This window comes from Coffea eugenioides, chromosome 9 (genome assembly GCF_003713205.1).
Source record: "Coffea eugenioides isolate CCC68of chromosome 9, Ceug_1.0, whole genome shotgun sequence".
Classification (NCBI taxonomy): domain Eukaryota; kingdom Viridiplantae; phylum Streptophyta; class Magnoliopsida; order Gentianales; family Rubiaceae; genus Coffea; species Coffea eugenioides.
The window spans coordinates 1,585,130-1,605,259 of record NC_040043.1 but is presented as its reverse complement, the minus strand read 5'-3'; the positions used below and the strand labels follow the sequence as shown (position 1 = coordinate 1,605,259).

The 20,130-nt window shown below is 34.7% G+C and overlaps 2 protein-coding genes across 2 annotated transcripts; both read right to left on the bottom strand.

Moving 5' to 3' along the window:
• Positions 1–987: 987 nt before the first annotated feature.
• LOC113783252 (receptor kinase-like protein Xa21) lies at positions 988–5,053 on the bottom strand. Its single transcript, XM_027329337.1, has 4 exons — positions 4,462–5,053; positions 3,561–3,632; positions 1,464–3,455; positions 988–1,334 (listed from the first exon to the last, which is right to left on the bottom strand). The coding sequence occupies exons 1-4, from the start codon at positions 5,051–5,053 to the stop codon at positions 988–990; spliced, it is 3,003 nt and encodes a 1,000-aa protein (XP_027185138.1).
• Positions 5,054–12,501: 7,448 nt separating this feature from the next.
• LOC113783250 (protein ALP1-like) lies at positions 12,502–13,646 on the bottom strand. Its single transcript, XM_027329335.1, has 3 exons — positions 13,392–13,646; positions 13,061–13,286; positions 12,502–12,971 (listed from the first exon to the last, which is right to left on the bottom strand). The coding sequence occupies exons 1-3, from the start codon at positions 13,644–13,646 to the stop codon at positions 12,502–12,504; spliced, it is 951 nt and encodes a 316-aa protein (XP_027185136.1).
• Positions 13,647–20,130: the final 6,484 nt, after the last annotated feature.

Genomic DNA, 20,130 nt, shown 5'->3' with positions numbered 1-20,130 from the left:
AGTAAGCATGTTTTAATAGGGTAAATTTTATATATACTAATGATGTATATATTATCACTGTTAGATTCATGACACATATATAAAAATTAGATTTCAAATTCAAATTTTATATAGTTGTCATTCATTCAAAACTGACAGTATATACACTATCAGTGTAGGAAGGATTAATCCGTTTTAATATATTTATGAGATAATGGAGTTGACATGGATGTTAGCTCACATCCTTCGAGGTAAGTTGCTTAATGTGCCCTCTATGTTTAAAAAATGCATTTTATTAGATTTGTTGCTTCAAAAGCTTTTTGAAAATCCATCATTAATAGGTGTACTTTGTGTTTCTTAGCTATATGAAGATAATGTTGGTCGTATATGAAAGTTTCTGAAATGCAATTGCAATTGTACACTTATGTAAGCTCTTGATTCCCAACTTATTATGATATGATCTCTATGCCTAGCGGGGGATTAGTTAGGAACGTTTGGCCTACTTTACTTGATGAACAGTCACAATTAGATATTCAGGTTGTGAATAAAAAGTTAAGAAAGACTAAAACTTATGAATGATATGAACGTTTGATAAATCTAAATATGGCTTCTTTTTTTTTTTTTTTTTATCAATCTAAATGAGACTTTGATGCATGATTTGATTTGTTGACCACATATTTTGAATTCTGACTATGGCTTGATACAAGTCTAATATTTCATGAAATGCATTATCTATACTAACATGTCCAAACTGATAGAGGACTAGATGAACTACTTATTGAACAAAATGTTGTTTATACCTCGTTGTCAGTAATTTAATAAGTCTGAAAATTTTCTTGAAAGACTCTGGTGTCAAGATAGGAAGAACATGCTGCATTTATGATGGCCAGCCCTTAAAGTTGGTACGATTTGATCCTAGTTGCAGCAAACCATATATGATTTTACTCCCAAAGCCATAAATATCACCAAAAAAATCAGTAGCGTACAACCTAAACTGAAGCTTAAATATTACACATATTGCACAAGCTGAATTTTGATCTTTTTCAGTGCCACAAGAGCATCTCGAATATTGCTTCTCTCAGCCGGAGACTTCTTCGTGCAATTTAGAGCCAATTTCATGATGGAAGAAATGCACTCCAGCCTCTCAAGATAGTGATGATCAGTTGTGCTTACCAAATTGGCATCTACAATACGAGCTAATGTATTAGCCATAGAATCCACAACCCAACTCCTGAGGCTCAAAGTCTCACCAAACATCTCATTGTTGGGGTTCATTCTTGTAAACACTTCCATCACCATGATTCCAAAACTATAAACATCGCATTTGGGGGATACTATTCCTTCGGATCCATACTCTACAAGAATGGCAAGTACTTTTCACCATATGTTATTTAAAGTAAATGAGCTTTTGAAATTCTGGAATTTCAAAAAATTGTGTTGTGGGGGGGGGGGGGGGGGGGGGGAAACCAGAACAGAAATCATACCTGGTGCAAGATAGCAAAATGTGGCTAGTGTTTTGGTGTATACAATGCTTTCCTCTGGAGCCAACAGCTTTGTAAGGCCGAAATCACTTACATGGGCAACCATATCTTCATCTAGCAGGACATTACTAGGCTTCAAATCACAGTGCACTACTGGTGTTGCACACTCGTAGTGGAGATACTGCAGTGCAGAAGCAACATCCACCAAGATGTCCAATCTCTTGATAATATCTAGAGATGAGTCACTGGAATACAACCACTTCTCAAGATTTCCATTAGGCATGAATTCAAGAACCAATGCTTTGAAGTCAGGATTAGAGCAGCTGCTAATGACTTTTGTGAGGTTTCGATGGCGAAGATTGCGCAATGCTTCACTTTCTGCTCCAAAACTCATCAATGCTCCTTCTGATTGTAAATCAAACACCTTAACAGCCACAACCCTCCCATCATCAAGGGTACCTTTGTAAACAGATCCAAAACTTCCTTTTCCCAAAAAGTTCCTTTCATCGTAATTATCGGTTGCCTGTGAAAGTTTGTAGAAGGAAATTCTTTCTTGTGTAAACATATCTGCTTCTATGGGACTTTTACCTTTCCTTCGATATCTTAGGTAAACAAATCCCAGGGACATGGCACCTAAAACTGTTATCACCCCTGCTGTACTAAAAATGATTACAAACTTCTTTTTGTTTCCCGATGTTTTAGCTGAAAAACTTACACATGGTGGGACGTGTAACCTTGGAGCTCCACAAAGTGCTTTATTTGAAATAAAGGATTCACTAGTGAAGTTTGCAAAAGGGCCATTCGGAGGAATTTCGCCACTTAAATTGTTAAAAGAGACATTGAAGCTTGTAAGATACTTAAGATTCTCAAGTGATTTTGGAATGGAACCAGAGAAAAAGTTATGTGATAGATCCACAGTTTCCAAACTTAAGATACTACCAATTGACTTCGGTATTGAACCTTCCAGTTGGTTGTGTGCCAAAGAAAGATGATCCAGGCTCTGCATATCTCCTATTGTGCTTGGTATGCCACCTGATAAGTTATTCAGTGATAAAATCAAGCCTGTTGCAGCCTTCAAGTTCTGCATTTCTAGAGGTAGAGAGCCAGTTAGTGAATTTGAGGAAAGATCGAGCAACAAGAGGTCTGTAAGGTTCCACAAAGTTCTAGGAATACTAGACTTCAATCTGTTGGAATTTAGGTAAAGATATCTCAGAGAAGTAACATTTTCTAAGCAACCTGGGACTGCTCCTGAAATTTGATTTTGGCCCAGAATTATTGCACCCAACTTTGTGAAAGTACAGAAGTAATCCAGGCTGACTTGGTTTAGTTTGTTCATGTAAAGAACTATCGCTTGAAGATTTTGCAGACGTTGTATTGTAATGGGCAACGGTCCAGTCAACTGATTACCGTACAGGCTTAAGATAAACAAACTGCTCAAATTTCCAATTCCATCAGGAACTTTTCCCTGGAGATTGCACCTGTATGCATAAAGTCTTTCAAGGGAGCTAGAAAGGTTCCCAACTGACTCCGGAAGAATGCCATTCAGTGGATTGTCATTCACAGCTAATGTTCTCAGATTCTTGGAATTTGCCAAGGAAGAGATGAAGCTAGTCTCTGGATGCGAAAAGTCAGTGACTAACTTATTGCTTCCTAGATCCAGCACTTGGAGGAGTCTTAGGTTACCGAGGGAAATGGGAATATGGCCTGTGAAGAAGTTGTCAGACACGGTTACAACAAGAAGTTTAGAAGAATTTGTAATTGACTCGGGTAGGTCTCCAACAATGTGGTTAGAGTTGAGATAAAGTTGTTCTAAATTTGGAAGCCCATAAAACACTGTTGATGGAAGATTTCCTGAAAGCTGATTTCCTGCGAGTGACATCAATGTTACCCTGGAGAGGTTGAAGATCTCTACTGGTATGGAACCAGTCAAGTTATTCCACCCTAAGCTGAGTGTTTCCAGATTGTATAAATTGCCGATCTCTCGCGGTATTACGCCTGCCAATAATGTAATAAGCATATGCATGAATGACCCTTGTTCTTCGAATTAGACGGCAAGATCGTCTTAGTCAGTAATCTATGTGTAATTAGCTATTGTTGTACCTGTTAGGTGGTTATCAGCTAAGTCCAAGAATTTGAGCATGGTTGAATTTCCAAGCTCTTTTGGAATTTCACCTGCAAAATGTAAAAATTATAAACTTGAAGATCCACGTTACATCTTTGATGGTAGTTGGAAAGGGATATATCTTTATTGAGAGACCAAAAAAAAAATAAAATGGTGTCAATGGTCTGGTCAGGAGTTCAAAATTTTAGTTTTATATTAGGGCAAATTACACTTTACCCCTATGGTTTAGTGTTGTTTTGCATAACCCCTATAGTTTCAAAAGCTATAGATAACCTCCTCTTGGTTTAAATTAAAGTATCATAGTAACGGAATTTGCATTCCATAACGGAATCAACTAAAATATCAAAAATACCCCTATATAAAGTTGAAAATTATTGATTAATCATAGAGGGGTTATACATATATTTTGAAAATATAAGGGGGTTATATGGTTATAAAGCACTAAACCATAAAGGCTTATATGATAAAACATAAAACCATATGGGGTTAGAGTATCATACATATTATGTTTATATATTTTAGTCACTTCACCCATTTTAGTTTTTAAACAAAAGATAATTTCGACATTTTCCTAGATTTCATTAGGAAAATTAAATTATTTTTGTTATTTTGATACTTTACTCCAAACTATGAGGGCTATAGAGAAATTATGTGAAAATAAGCTACACCACAAGGGTAAAGTGTATTTTGTCCTTCTTATTATGGTAATAGATGCAACCAGTGAAAGCTATAACGACTATGCATGAACAAGACATGGAATCAACCATCTAACTCTCCTAGCAACTGAGGTGCAATTAACCATCTAAATTTTGAAGAAGTAGAAGGATGACAAGTCATCTAACTCTACTTGCTCCATAGACCCATAAATTAATATCTTACCTACTAATTTGTTCATGGAGAAGTATATCACCTCAAGTTTCTTCAGCTTCCCAATTTCTTTTGGTATGGTTCCACTAAACTTGTTGAACGAAAAGGATACAGCCTGAAGTTCTGAACACTGGACTAAGCTTGATGGTATTGGACCACTCAATTCATTCTTTGATAGGCGAATGACTCTTAGTCTCGGAAGATTGCCACACATATAAATTGGAAGACTTCCAGATAAGCGATTACCTCCCAACGAAATCATTTCCAGTGAAGAAATGTTGAAGATCTCTTCCGGAATGTTACCTTCAAGAGAGTTGTTTGAAAGGTATAAACTTCTCAGATCTGACATGTTAGAAATGGAAGGCGGGATTAGGCCAGTGAAACTGTTGTTTCTGAGGGACAAGTATTGAAGTTTGGGAAATGAACTACTCCACTCAGGAATTTCTCCGGTAAGATCGTTCAAACCCAAATCAAGTACTTTTAATCGGTGCAACCAAGCAAGTTCATTCGGCAATTCTCCATGGAAATTGTTCATGCTCATGTTAAGAGAAATGAGAAATGACAGGTTTCCCAACTGTGACGGTAAGATGCCGGTAAGCCCCATGTTCGAAATGTCTAAGGCAGTGACTCTACGATGATGAAAGCCACAGGTAACTCCAATCCAGTCACAAACTGTTGGTGTATTTTAATAAAATCTTAAGTTTTTCCTTGACCAAATCATTACAAGGAGTTATAATAATTTATTTGGAAGTTATTTGAATTATAATTGTGGGAGTTTCATTACAAGGAGTTATAATAATTTATTTGGGAGTTATGGGAATTATAATTGTGGGAGTTACAATGCATTTTGAATGGAGTTATTATACAATTATTTGAATTAGAGTTACAAATGAATTATTTGTTTCAAATGAGGAATTAATTGAGTCTTTATAACCCATTCAAATGTGATTAATTTTTTAGGTTACAAATTCTACCAATTAACTACAATTTAATATGGAAAAACCGTTACACATTTTCAACCCCTTTTTCTTAAGGTTTTGTAGCCTATAAATAGTGAAATTCTTTGGAGAATTTGTGACACGCACTTCTCTTAACAAAAGATCATTCTAAATACTATTTTCCTCACACTCATTTCTTTCTCCCTCATTCTATTTTCTTTGGGCAAAGTAAGATATTGGGAAGCTTATGCTTCTTTTGGTTGTGCAGATCAAAGGGAAGCAACAACTATAGAGTTGGGCTGTTGTATCCTGGAGGCGGCGCGCTAGACCTTCTGCATCAGTTTAAAAAATACCGTAGGGGCGCGTATCGTCTTAAAGAGAGCGTTCTACGCGCCTCAACCCTACTGAACTTTTTAGTAGCTGTCAATTCCAAGGTGGTCGGATTGAAGATCAGAAGTTGTTCATCCAATAATTTTAAGATCTAGTTCGCACATCAACCCATACCAAAATAACTTTTGATGGTACAAATTATTTGCATTTATTAATGCAATATTGAGGTATGAGATTTTGTTAATTTCTTTGTTAAATTCTACTAGAGAAATTACTGTTACTTATATGATTAATTTGGTCTAGGACCAACAATTTTAAGACGATAAGCCTCTTCACATAAGATAAGGTTATCATTGCATGTTTTGCTTCTAAATAATCAAATCATAAAACTAACATAATCCCGACGATGAGAATCTTACATGGTGTATAACATAATCGGGACAAACTTTAATAAACAAGATATTTCATGTGAATGGTCATAATTATAGACTGAAACTAGAAAGGATAATATCCATTGGTTTTATGTGCTTTAGAGTTTGGTATCAATATTGTCTAAGCGCCTATAAATAATTCGCAATATATACCTTTGAATCCAAGTTGCCTATTATTAACAGATTATCATGTATTTGTTTGTTCAAGGGAAACATGATACTTGCATGATGTCTTTGAATATCAGTAGACCAAATACAATAATCTTTTGCCATTTTTTGAGTTTTTAATATATGTTGTATGAAGCAACTATTTTCGCATGAGCTTGTCATGTTACATAGTGAACTTTCAATGTCTCTTATATTAACGAATTTATTCCGATTGAAAATTTTGGCATTGACATATAAATGATTAATTTGGTGATAAAGATATATACTCCATGAAATGCATGTATAACATGGCCAGTTATTGTTTTAAGAATAGTGGTATCAAGATGTGTCAAAAAAAAAAAACCTGCAATTATGAGGGTTTAAGTTATATTTAAATAGTGGGGGTTTAAAATTCTCTAGTTTTGTCTTGAATTCATATGGTTTTAGTCTAGCTTGAGGTTTGCATTTTCACAAGCAATAAATGGTATTGATAATACATGAAGAAAAGATTACACTGTCACCAAGGAAAAATTATATACATGGATGATAGATTTAGTGGCTTGAAGTTGTGAAATATAAAGTTATTAGCCATATAATTCTCAACAATTCTATTCTCTTGACTTGTATTTTGTTAAAATTGTGAATATGAACTTTTGAGTTGAAAATGTGATATTGTACATTGAAAAATATGTATTCGAGTCAAAGGCCATCAATTTGCAGGCAACCAACAACTTTTGGATTTGTATTAAATTATTTCATGTTGTTTGCTATGTGGTTATCTTTGTATTTAATGCAAACTGGAATACTTAATTTTCATGCCAAGCACAACTATAGTGAGACTATGCTTGGATGGAAACGCGGACAGTGGATGTTGACTGAGCTGGTAGCTATGAATTTTGAAACCCTTGAGATTTTTCATTATAAGGCTTGCATTACTTGCAAATTGAATTTTGAAATTAAAGCATAATAGTGCATTGACTATTATATTTTTTGAATTTTATTAATCTCTAATTTGAGTTGTGTAGATTAAAAAGTGAGGCATGATTTGGATAGAGTTGAATTACTTATGAAGTTTTCTTGCAAAAGAAAATTCATTGAGGATTATGAGAGTGGCGGGTTCTAGATTACCAGCCACTGAGAAGATTACAGAAATGATGGAAATCAATGTGGCTTTGCTTGATGTGAGCAAATATATGCCCACTCTACTTGCTCCTATTTAAAAAAAAATTTATATTCAAAGATTTTGAACTGGTTGTGAAATTACTAAGTAATTTTAGATGTGTCTTGTTTATCTATGCACATGAAATCTAGTGATGAGGTTTTAAGAATAAGTAATTGACTAAAGAATGCAATGCATTTTGTAATTGCCTAATCGCATTCAAATTTAAAAGTTCATTACTTTAATGTGTACGATCTCATAGTTTTTGAAGTATGCCTAAAAGACTTGTATATAAGTATTTTCTTGGTTTCGGTTTTCAACGTGATTGCCAAAAAAAAAAAAAAAAAAATTGCTGTGCAAAAGTATAAGTCTTATGACATTATAGTTCAAACAATTGTAAACCAGTAGGCCATCAACTTGAATTCAACTGCAGTCGAGATACACTAAACACAATGCATGTATGACTTGGAGTCAAGTTCAATTTCCAAGTCTATAGACAGCCTCATTTTAAACAATGATGATCTCAAAATATATGAATGACTTTGCAACTATTTAGTTGTTGAATGTGTGTGATTTTGAAAAAAAAAAAGTCAAGTTTCTTGTTGATGTTAATGTGTGATTTGTACCCAATAAGATGGCTCTTATGCTTATGTACTACTTTGAGTGTATATCATTTTGAGTACCTAGAACACTATATCTGCACTGTCTTAACATATGAACTCCATAAGTAGTCTTGCATGAATAATTGTTAGAAATAGTGGGGGTATGTAATTACATGATAATATTGCATTCTTCAATTGAGTGCATGACTATGACACGTTGAAGAATAGTTCGTGTAATTTGAAATACTATGCAGATAAATATCTAAATAGTATCTGCAGAATTGAATGAATCATTTGTTAATGCTTTACCACTATGTGTTTATAAAAAAAAAATGTCAATGTATTCTTTATGCTAATATTCGGTACTTTATTGGTTATCAATATAAATTTCATCTTTTATTAGATTGTTTTGTGGCATATACTCCCAATGATTTTGCACAAGGTAATGTTGCCTAAAATTGTAATTGTTACCTCTGTTTTCAGTCTTAAATTAGTGAGTACCATTTTACAATTCCTTCTAGTTTGTTGAAAAAGTTTAAACTTGGGAGGATGTTAATTTTTGTGATAGTTAAAAGCTACTGAACAGTACTCCAGGCACTTGATATGGATTGGTTATGATAAATAGTGGGGGTGTCTAAATCCAATGGCTAATATAGAACGTGACTTTTAAATGCTATATGCATTTACTTTACCATCTTGGTACAGACTTTGAAATTTGATTGTGAGATTATCTTGAGAATTATATTATGAGTTTCTTATTCCTTGGTTTGAGTGTGCAGATTAGTGGTGACCAATAAATGATGCGTAATGCCAAGGTTTTAAAAACACGATGGTAATAGAAGTGGTGAAAAAAAAAATAAAGGTGATATCATTTTATTACTCAATTTATGAGTATAACTTTTGATTTATTTTGACTCTTATTTTGAGCTGTGCAGACTAGCACTCACTAAAAAGTATGATCTGATGTGAAGGTATTCGAAATATTTTCTTGGTATTTTTGCAAAAGCAAAATTAACCATGAAGATTTTGAGAATGGCTTCTAGTGCACTACTAGATTACTGCCCATTGAGAAATTGAATATGAGTAAATATATGCCTATATTATTTGGCAAATATAAATGGATGAGAAATTTTCTCACCAAAGATTGGTTCAATATAGTTGAACCACTAAGAGAGATTATTTTAAAATAAATTCGGGGATATCATATCTTTGCTATTTTATTGTGTAAAATCTCAAGCTTGAGTCAAAGATATGATACACATCAAGGGGAATGGGACTTGAGGCCAAAATTTTAAATTGGAACCATCTATGAGGATACAACTACCTAGGGACTGGAGATCCCAAGAACTAGGTCAGAGACAAACGAATCATAGAATGGTTTGGGTGAAAAGCATGCATATATTATAAAATTGTTAAATCCCTTCCCATGGTGTAGAGCATGCTCGTGATTCTATGACGAAGGAAAGGTTAAGATTTGATATAAATCTTTTAATGAGTTCTATAGTCCTTTATGGGTGGAATGCCTTAGTCATAGGGGTATTCTTGATAGACTCACCTATACGAGTGTGGAAGTAAAGACCGCTTCCTATGAGAATTTGGCTAATTCTCTAAAGCACTCGTGAATCTGGGATAAAGCACAAGGCCATAATGTGCTGGCTTAAGAAGCTTGTTAATTAATATCTTGAATATCATGTGTGTGACATAATCTTACATATCTTAAAGTAGTCTTAGTTTCAAGGCTATAGTCCACTTTGACTCTAATATGGGGATTATGGAAACACTAAGGGGGCGTTTGGTTCGCAGCTTGGAATCGGATTCGGATTTGGAATCGGATATTCTGGGTTTGGAATGAGACCTTTCATTCCAATACATCTGTTTGGTTCAAGTATCTGAAATGGGTATCATTACTATACTTGATGTTTGGTTCGTTGGTTCTTTCGGAATGGAATCTAATAAATTTCCAATTTTAACCTTACCTGTAAAATTGACAATAAACCTTGTCTTAGAGTTTCAAAAGAAAAATTACATAAATCTTATTAATAATCTTGTCTTATGCAGGTTCTTGTCAAAACAGACGGAGCTGAGTGAATAGACGAAAATAAGGGGGAAACCCGCAAGCGGGTTTCAGGCAGGCTATTTAACAAATTACTTAAAAAAAAAAAAATTTTACATGCAAGCTGCGTTGAGTTGCACATGCCCATCGGAGGGCCCTAGGATGCCCAGCAAACCTCCCCTCTCATCCTCACCCTTCAGGTGAGGGTTTGAGAGTATGTGTTTGATATAAATAGAACAGAAACGCAGCTTTTAGTCATTTTACATAAGGGGGAAACCCGCAAGCGGGTTTCAGGCTATTTAACAAATTTTCGCTTATATCAAAAGGGTATTTTCGTCTATTCACTCAGCTCCGTCTGTTTTGCCGATTTCCGTCCACTTTTCAGGTTAATTCAAACCACGGGGTATCGACTGGTATGATATGAAACCACAGGGGGCTTTTATGTATGATTGCTTAACCACAGGGGGTTTTTTTGTTGTTTACCCTATTTTTAATCCTACTGTGGTGTTCATTTTGTCAAAAGTTCGCATATGCTCATATTCTCCTTGACATGTTATAACAGGCAAATACGTAGCTTGTCGAACTTATCCATGACGAGAATAAAAATTCTTCACTTTTCATTGATCTTTGTGGCATACTGGTATAGTCTGTCTCAATCATGGACGGAACTTAGGCCTCTTGTTACAGCAAATCTAATGCACTGAGTGACAATCCTATGTATTTCTTTACATGTTATTACCTAGTTATCTTGCAAGAGCTAAAGGAGTCAAAAAAAAAAAGTCCACTTTCAGTGAGAGGGTAACTGTGAGCATTATAATGTAACATAACAATAATTATTTAGAAATAATCAAATGACATAAATAATATATTGTCATTTCATTTTATCAAAAGTAGAAGATATTACATAGAATCCAAACAAAAAATCAACATGTTTATGGCATAACCCAAAAAATCATGAACAGAGTCACTTCCAAGATAGACAAAAAGTTCCCATCGAGTTTATCACCATGTTTGCAATTGCCATACTTTTCCAAACATTCATAATAAGGAGCCACACTTCAGAAATTAGACGAAGGATAGAGCAGATTAATGACATATTGCCTTCTCATGTCAGCAGGAAGATTAAAGAACATATTTAGCTTTGCTATATCTGCTCCTATAATGTTGCCTGCTTTATAAACGTCTCCACTCGGTAATCCAAGATTGACCAACTCAGTAGGCAAATTATTGCTTCTATCTACAGCCAACTGTTCACGTTTATCTTCATTTGCCATGACAGCTGCCATAGTGGTGAAGTTAGTGGCAATACCTTCCATGAAGGATCCAAACTGTCCTGTTAATTGTCGAAATTGAACATCAATGGTTGGCTGTGTTGAAGTTGATTTCATCTTCTTTGATGGATTTCCTATTGTAGGTGATGCTTTCTTTTGCTTCTTTGATGAGTTTCTTGTACTTGTTGAAGCTGTTTGTGTTATTGAATTTGCTTCATCATCATCATCACCGTTATTATCATTCGTTAAGTCTATTTGAGCAGCAACCTCTTCCACTTCTTGTTCCATATTGTGGACAGCATCTGCAAAACTTTCAGCAACATCTCCAGTAGCTCTATCTCGCCCATATACTATGTCAAGATCATCCAAGTATGAAAACTTAACATCCCAAAGGCCTTTTGCTTCTCTATGCATCTAAAAAATAGTAATCAAATAAATAAGCAGAAGTTTTAAATCTTCATACCATTGAAAATATAAATAATAGACTATTACTAAAAATTTATGGTTAGAAGTTTTTTTACCTTACACCAATCTTCATACCATTGCCTTTCACATTGAATTTTTTTTTCAACATCATTCCATTGACAGCCACTTTCTTTACACATGTCAGTGATTGCATGATATCTAGATTTCAACCATTTTACCTTTGACTCCAAGTGTGGAGAAACTTGTTTTTCAAAAGTAGGCAGCTTGCGTAGTATTATCTTGTGTAACTCATTCATGTAGTTGTTTCTGAATCCACCATCCGTCTTCCATAAGGGATCACAAGCTAACTCTTGTAATGCTTCAATCAATACCTTTACTTCATTATCATTCCAGAAGCACTTGTTTCTTCCTCGTCCCCGAACACTTTCATCTTTCTCCATCCTATCATAAAATATCACTCTAAATAATTATAAGAATAAACCGTAATGTCAACAAATAAACTTTAGTTTAAAAGTAAATATCAATTCGATATATTTACATATTTATTACAACAAACTTTCAAGAAAGAAATTGTCAAATTATGAAGCAAAAGTTCATTCAAACTACAGATAAATAAAAATTTGAAATTGTAACAAATAATACACCAAAGATTGCATTCGGGGCTAAATTGGCTAAAGGGTGATACACTTTAAAAATCAACCATCAAATGTAGCTCGCCAGGTGGTGAACATTTCTTCAGCTAAATTGTTTCTAAAATTGGTCCAGTCATCACTTGGTGTAATAGTTGTTATATACTCCATTTCTCCATCGTCGACATCACTTTCATCCTCTTCACTGTCTGACACTTCACATGGCATTTGTTCTTGTGGATCATAGGACATGAACTTTCGAATCAAGTTATGCAATAAACAACAAGCCATTATAATTCGTACTTGTGTTCGAATTGTAAAAAATGAAGGTGATGCTAGAATTTTCCATCTTCCTTTTAGTAGTCCAAAACATCTCTCTATCACATTTCTCGCTTTGGAATGCTTCATATTATAAAATTCTTCAGGTGTCTCTGGTCGACGACCATGAAATTCATTAAGGTGATATCTTTGCCCTCGAAATGGGGCAAGAAATCCCTTTGCATTGCAATATCCAGCATCCACCAAGTAATAACAACCTTCAAGACGGCAGTTCATATAGAAATTAATAAAATTTTTCTTGAAGATAATCATATTAGGATACTGGATATTCCAATGATACATTTACCTTGTGGTACTCTAAGACCATTAGGTCTAGAGATAGCATTTCGAAGCACACGACCATCATGTGCAGAACCTTCCCAACCAGGCAAAACATATATAAATCTCATGTTTGGGGAACAAACTCCTAATACATTTGTTGCAATACTTGCTTTTCTTGTTCGATATCTTGGCTTCTGATCACTAGGTGGTGTCACTTTAATTAAAGTCCCATCTAAAGCTCCAAGACAGTTCTATTATAGAACCAAACATATCAAATTAGTAACAAAATATGTCGTAAATCAAAGAAAATTTCATTAAAATTCAAAATATTTATGTCAATTTACAATATACAGTACCTTAAAATATTTCCATCTGTCGTCTGTGCACTCATCAGTAATAGGCTCAGGATTCTCGAGTAGCAAGTCATGTAATTTTAATACTGCTAGAAGACAAAGATTAAATTGGCGACTCACTGTTTCTCCACTTCGGAAAAATGTAAGGCCAATCGTTCTATTTTTTTCATGGTGAGCCAAAGTGTACACAAACATGGCAACAATTTCTTCTAAACTCATGTTTCTTGTGGGTCTCAAACCCCCAAAATCTCTAACCATGTCACATAATATGCCGAATGTGCGTCTATCCATGCGAAGTATACTCACACAATGAATATCACTTTCTCTAGTGATTCTAAATAACCACTGCATTCTCTCATTTTTTTTTTCTTCTTTAGATTTTATTGTACGTCTCACATTGTACAAATACACCAAAGTCACATGGTACCACATCATGAAAACCACAATGAAAGTCATAAGCATTGCAGACATAATTCGAAAATTGCGCATTCGTTTCCGTCTTCTATTTGTATTAGGAAGACGTGCCATTTATCTACAATAGAAAGTTACAAGAATAAGTAAAATTCTATTTCAAAAAATATATAATTCTATGATCTAAATGATTGTATTGAAGAAAATTACATGTCCAATGAGGATTAATGTCCAAAGAGAATGATACATACATGGAGAGTAAATAAAAACTTATAGAAAAATGAATTCCAACTTCGTTTGACCAATTATCTTTTTTAGAATATTGTGCTATATGACCTCAATATTACCTAGAAAAAGCAGGAAAATTCTGTACTTATTAGATCTAGGTGGTCAAACATCATAACTAGTTACGAACTAGGCACACTTGAGAACAAGCACAATAAGGTTTTCATTCGTAGTTATAATTATGTAGTTATAATTCGGCTGTACTCATATTCATAGTTGTTTCCATTAATTAAGGTTTTCAAGAATTTCTCCCTACAAGTACCAATACAAGTGAGGCATAATGTACCCTTCAGGAATTTAGAAGAGCAAAGCAGAGAAACATAGGAAATTTAAGCCACAAGTGCCAGCCGAAAATTCTGCACTTGTTGCATTTTACTTATTGCCGGGCTGTTCGGAAACTATATTAAAATAATCCCTGAAGCTAAAACACAGATAATGGCAGATGACATTTTAGGAGTCAATTCTCAAGTTCAATGAACTTAACCATAGATGCATCACCCAATAACAACTTCCAATTAGTGGGGTCTGCCGAGCAAGTCCCTGCCCAATTCACCTCGGCCAAAGACTTATCTCCGGTCAGTTAATGGTTGGCTACGTATGTTGCTTTGAGTACGAAAATGTAATTTATAATATTCCACGGTCTGCACTTCTAATCTTGCACCAATATGAAGTAGGTGGGTTTCAAGTGATAACTCAACTCACAAAATCAATGGTTTGAGTAACGCCTAAATTCCAATTCGATTTGCGAGTGGGGAACCTTTGGTGATATGATGCAGATCCGTACTTCATCCTATTGATACAAATCTGATGCTTATTGGTTTTGGATTCTTTTGCATTTTTTGGGTTGCATTTGAGATCAGCATTCAAGAAGATGATGGAATAAACTATGATTTTCATTTTGACCCCACAAAGTCAATAGCGGAAGACAAAACAAAAAAGAGCCAGAACCCACAAAAAAGAAGCACTAAAGCTCAAGAATCATGAAGATCTGCTAACTGCTAATATCAGAAGAGAAAACAAAATAAGAAAAGTGTGCAGATTTGCCGGACCGTACAGAAAGCATAGTACGTACTGCTCCCAAGAGCAAAAAATCTAAAGAAACTAGAGATACAAACCTTTTAAGGAGCAATCTACAAGGGAAATGGAAGATTGAGAATCAGCAGAAGAAGATCCACTATTGCACAAATTATTCTTGTTTATGGACTTGGAGAATAGAGAACTTGGAACAAGAAAACAAACAGAAGAAAACTTGCGTACCTCTCTAGTAGCACAGATGTGGTTTTCATTCGTTTTTTTTCTTCTTCCCACGGCAAAAGCTCCAGCTTGTCGTGTTTTTAAGGGGTAATTAGGGCAGAGAATTGGGGGGAGAAAGGCGACGGAAATAATGAAAAAGAGAGGAAGAAGAGGGACCGGGAATAAGATTTGGGTTTTGGACAAAACCCACGAACTTAGTCAGGAATGGAGAAATGACATATTTTTAGATATCATTCCAATATTTCAATTCCAATACCAGTAAACCAAACATGAGTTATGGGGTTTATTCCATAACCCCATTCCGATACCCTCTTACCAAACGCCCCCTAAATGAAGGTTTCAAGGCAATGCCACTTTCATTATGCATGATGTTCTCACTTTGTCCAAATCTTTATTCTTCTCAAATTTTATTAAAATAAGTGGGGGAATGTTGGTGTATTTTAATAAAATCTTAAGTTTTTCCTTGACCAAATCATTACAAGGAGTTATAATAATTTATTTGGAAGTTATTTGAATTATAATTGTGGGAGTTTCATTACAAGGAGTTATAATAATTTATTTGGGAGTTATGGGAATTATAATTGTGGGAGTTACAATGCATTTTGAATGGAGTTATTATACAATTATTTGAATTAGAGTTACAAATGAATTATTTGTTTCAAATGAGGAATTAATTGAGTCTTTATAACCCATTCAAATGTGATTAATTTTTTAGGTTACAAATTCTACCAATTAACTACAATTTAATATGGAAAAACCGTTACACATTTTCAACCCCTTTTTCTTAAGGTTTTGTAGCCTATAAATAGTGAAATTCTTTGGAGAATTTGTGACACGCACTTCTCTTAACAAAAGATCATTCTAAATACTATTTTCCTCACACTCATTTCTTTCTCCCTTATTCTATTTTCTTTGGGCAAAGTAAGATATTGGGAAGCTTATGCTTCTTTTGGTTGTGCAGATCAAAGGGAAGCAACAACTATAGAGTTGGGCTATTGTATCCTGGAGGCGGCGCCCTAGACCTTCTGCATCGGTTTAAAAAATACCGTAGGGGCGCGTATCGTCTTAAAGAGAGCGTTCTACGCGCCTCAACCCTACTGAACTTTTTAGTAGCTGTCAATTCCAAGGTGGTCGGATTGAAGATCAGAAGTTGTTCATCCAATAATTTTAAGATCTAGTTCGCACATCAACCCATGCCAAAATAACTTTTGATGGTACAAATTATTTGCATTTATTAATGCAATATTGAGGTATGAGATTTTGTTAATTTCTTTGTTAAATTCTACTAGAGAAATTACTGTTACTTATATGATTAATTTGGTCTAGGACCAACACAAACAGAAGATGAAACAGACCAGTTTTTGGCCAAGATTTGTAGAGGGTCAACTGAAATGTGAGCTCTCAAGGCAAGAAGAGACGATTGATCAGTTGTGATGTTGTTTGATGCCATGGCTAAGCTATCTGATAGAAAGCATGACAAGAGAAGTCCAAGAAGGAAATTGCAGTGAATTCTCCCCATGACTCTGTGCAATCTAAGAGCAGGGACAGTGAAGGATACTGTCATAGTAGTAACTAGTAATAATGCCATGGCTTCAGCCCATTATTTTATTGAGATTCATTGAACTGTATTATTTGATTGAGATGACAGTTGGCAAATCATGTAATTAAATGCGTTGTAACGTAGAATTCAAATAATTCAGCAAGAGGGAGTCTGATATTTTTAGGTTTGCGTTATTAGCAATTTTACTCAAAAGGTCAATAATACGACTAATCAAAAATTAACTATTCCATCAACTCTTGTGAGTCGCACTAAATATTTCTCCATCAACTCTGATATATTTTCCCATTTGAGTTTTTCTAATAAGCGTTGACTCAATGAACATTCTTTAACACACATTAATTACACCCACGCTATCATGCGAATATACATACTAATAATTATTGTTTTCCTTAAAATTTATTTACTTTTCCTAATTAAGTGTACATTTTAAAAAATTTAGCACCTGAACTATATTTTAATGAGTGTTAATTAGACAAATCCCTCTTCATTTTCCCCTCTTTTTGCACACTCCTACTTTCCTGCTAAGGGGTTCTTATCTTGATTTTTTCATCCCCGTAGGTTTTGACAACATTTTCTCCCAAGATTTCTCATAGTATCACTCAACTCACCTGAGATTTATAAAATCTCGTTTACCTCCCTTGGATCAATATTTCTTGTAACATTTTAACCCCTTTGGATGAAATACAAGAAAGATAAAATTTTTGTTCTGTTATCCTGCTTATGAAATTTATAACAACAATGAAAATTAAAATAAGGTTAAATTTTTATAAGGCGTAAATTTCTTGACGGAAACTATGTATTTTAGTTGTATTGAAACAAAAATAAAATTTACACCTTAAAAAATTAGCACATATGAAGAGAATATTTTAGTTTTCAATACAACTTAAACTACACCAAGAATTAAAACATATTTTCCCAAAATATATCTTGACTTCCTTAATTGTAACTTAACTATGCACGAAATTTTTTAAGGTATTAATTACTCACCAAAATCTTCCTAAGTGGTTGACCTTGATTAAATTTAATTTATCAGCGTCCTTTGCTATTCCACCACAATCCCAATATAAAGAAATATGGACCATTATTAGTTAGCAATTTACTTTTTTAATCTACATTTTTTGGTTTTAAAATTTTATTTTGTTTTGGCTTTGTGGTTAAATAGTTATTAAGAGCAAGGGCAATGTTGTCAATTTGTGACATTTGATAAGAATATTTAGTCTTGTTAAGTTGACAAAAGAGTTAAGTGAGATTTTAAAAACTTCAATAGAGTTGAGTGATATTATGACAAATCTCAGGAGAGGTTTCTGAAATTATCCCTTTATATATATTAGATGGCGGCTTATCTGTTGGAATAGTCATTTCCAAGCTTCAAAGATTTGTTTTCATTTTTGTGCTTTTGCTGTAAATATTGTCTTACAGTTCCCAGGACCACCTGAAAGTAACACATTTGAAAAAACAAAAATGCACGAGTCAATGTGCTGTGTCCACGATTCATTGTTAATGTGCTGTTTATCAAACTAGCTAAGTGCCGAGAGCAGTAGAATCTAACTAATGTAGAATTGAAGTTATTAGGAAAACTCCCTCAACAATAACGTGGAGTAATACTTTAGTAGCCGATGAGAAGGATATTACAACTATTATATGCTAAACCATCATTTAAACTTGGGCCCTATTTGGCAAAGTGAGTTTTTGCCAAGTTTGTCTCCTACCAATTTTTTTAACAACTTTAACTACAATAATCTTAAAAAACTTTTCAAAATTTTTAAATTACACACTTCAAAATACCCAAATACACAAAAAATTCCCTTCCTCCTTTCTTCTTCTAACTCAAACCACCACCACCTCTGTGGCTGGCCAAGACTATTTGACGTCGACAACCTCTTCTAGTGCCGGCCACCACTTTTTTTTTTTTTTCTCTTCTCCTGCTCCCTCCCTTCCCCTTCTTTCTCCTCATCTTCTCCCCTCTCCCCCGCCACCTCTCTCCCCCCTTTCCCTCTCCCACCACCTTTCCCCTTCCCTTTTGCCTGATCTGGTCACGAGACTAGATTGCAGCCAGGGAGAGGGGGAGGGCGGCGGGGGAGGCGGAGAGAAAAAGCAAAAAAAAAAATTTGCATATGCTACTACTTGTTCGGTGGGTGGGACAGAGAGGTGGCAGGGGAGGGAGAGGGGGAAGGGGAAGCAGAGGAGAGGAGGAGAAGGAGAGGGAAAAACAGAAGAGGGGGAGAAAAAAAGCAAAATTTGCTTGTTTCGGCGGCTGGGAGGGAAAGGGGGAGGGGGAAGAGAAAAGAAGAAGAGAGGAAAGAAAAGAAAAAAGAAAGAGAAAGAGAAAGATAAAAAGAAAGAAAGAAAAAGAAAAGAACTTTTACAGTAAAATACAGTAAAATTTTATACAAATACCCAAAAAACTCATTTACCAAACGGGACCTTAATTTGAAGGTATCAAAAAGCGATCCTGTTGATTTGGGATGCCTAAACAAAAGTCTTTCCTCATTTGCACCTGGTTAGGTACTGCGGGTGCACATGGATCGGATATCCTATCCGCGAGATGTTGATCCGATCCGCAAATTACGGATGAGGAATTTTCTTATCCGAATTCATAGCTGCACCTTTAGATATCCAGAATTTTTGGATCAGATATGTGGATCAATTCGTATGCGAAATCTTTTCTTTATATTCTTTTAACAATATCAAAAAAATTCATACAAAGCATCAAAGTGATTGACAAATGAAATTTTCTATTTAAGAAATTAATGATTTCACAAGAAATAGAATCTAAGTCAAAATTATAGGCTGTGAGCTGCAAATCAATTGTGTGTGCAAGAAAGCATAAAAACAAAGAATTTTGTGCAACATCCGAAGCCATCTCACATATTTTAATTAATAAATACTACAATCCAACTAATGTTTTAAAAGGCAAAGATGTAGGATGGGGCGTTTAGTCTCCGAGTTATGCCCCACGAATTTTTATCTTTTAAATATATAAAAATGTGATAGATGTCATAAAAAAAATTCTTTGGATTAGAACCACTCTAGTTACTGCTATCTTAAGAAACAAAAGAGTGTTCTTTCTGAAGTCACTTGTCATAGAAGCTCTAAACCAGACAGCAATTATTAAACGAAGACGCCCTGTACCAACTGCTCTGCCCATACACCATCGGGATCATACATGTGACTAATTAAAGCATGTCGCTGGTATCAACTACCTTAACAGAACTGTTCTATTTAGTCTCC

Excerpts from the sequence above, each read along its gene's own strand:
- LOC113783252 (XM_027329337.1), bottom strand. The coding sequence starts at position 5,053 with ATGGGGCTTACCGGCATCTTACCGTCACAGTTGGGAAACCTGTCATTT. Across the intron at positions 3,456-3,560 it reads AGCTGATAACCACCTAACAG|GCGTAATACCGCGAGAGATC; the intron begins GTACAACAATAG and ends CATTATTGGCAG. Across the intron at positions 1,335-1,463 it reads ATTTTGCTATCTTGCACCAG|AGTATGGATCCGAAGGAATA; the intron begins GTATGATTTCTG and ends CCATTCTTGTAG.
- LOC113783250 (XM_027329335.1), bottom strand. The coding sequence starts at position 13,646 with ATGGTTAGAGATTTTGGGGGTTTGAGACCCACAAGAAACATGAGTTTA. Across the intron at positions 13,287-13,391 it reads ACAGATGGAAATATTTTAAG|AACTGTCTTGGAGCTTTAGA; the intron begins GTACTGTATATT and ends GTTCTATAATAG. Across the intron at positions 12,972-13,060 it reads TGGTCTTAGAGTACCACAAG|GTTGTTATTACTTGGTGGAT; the intron begins GTAAATGTATCA and ends GCCGTCTTGAAG.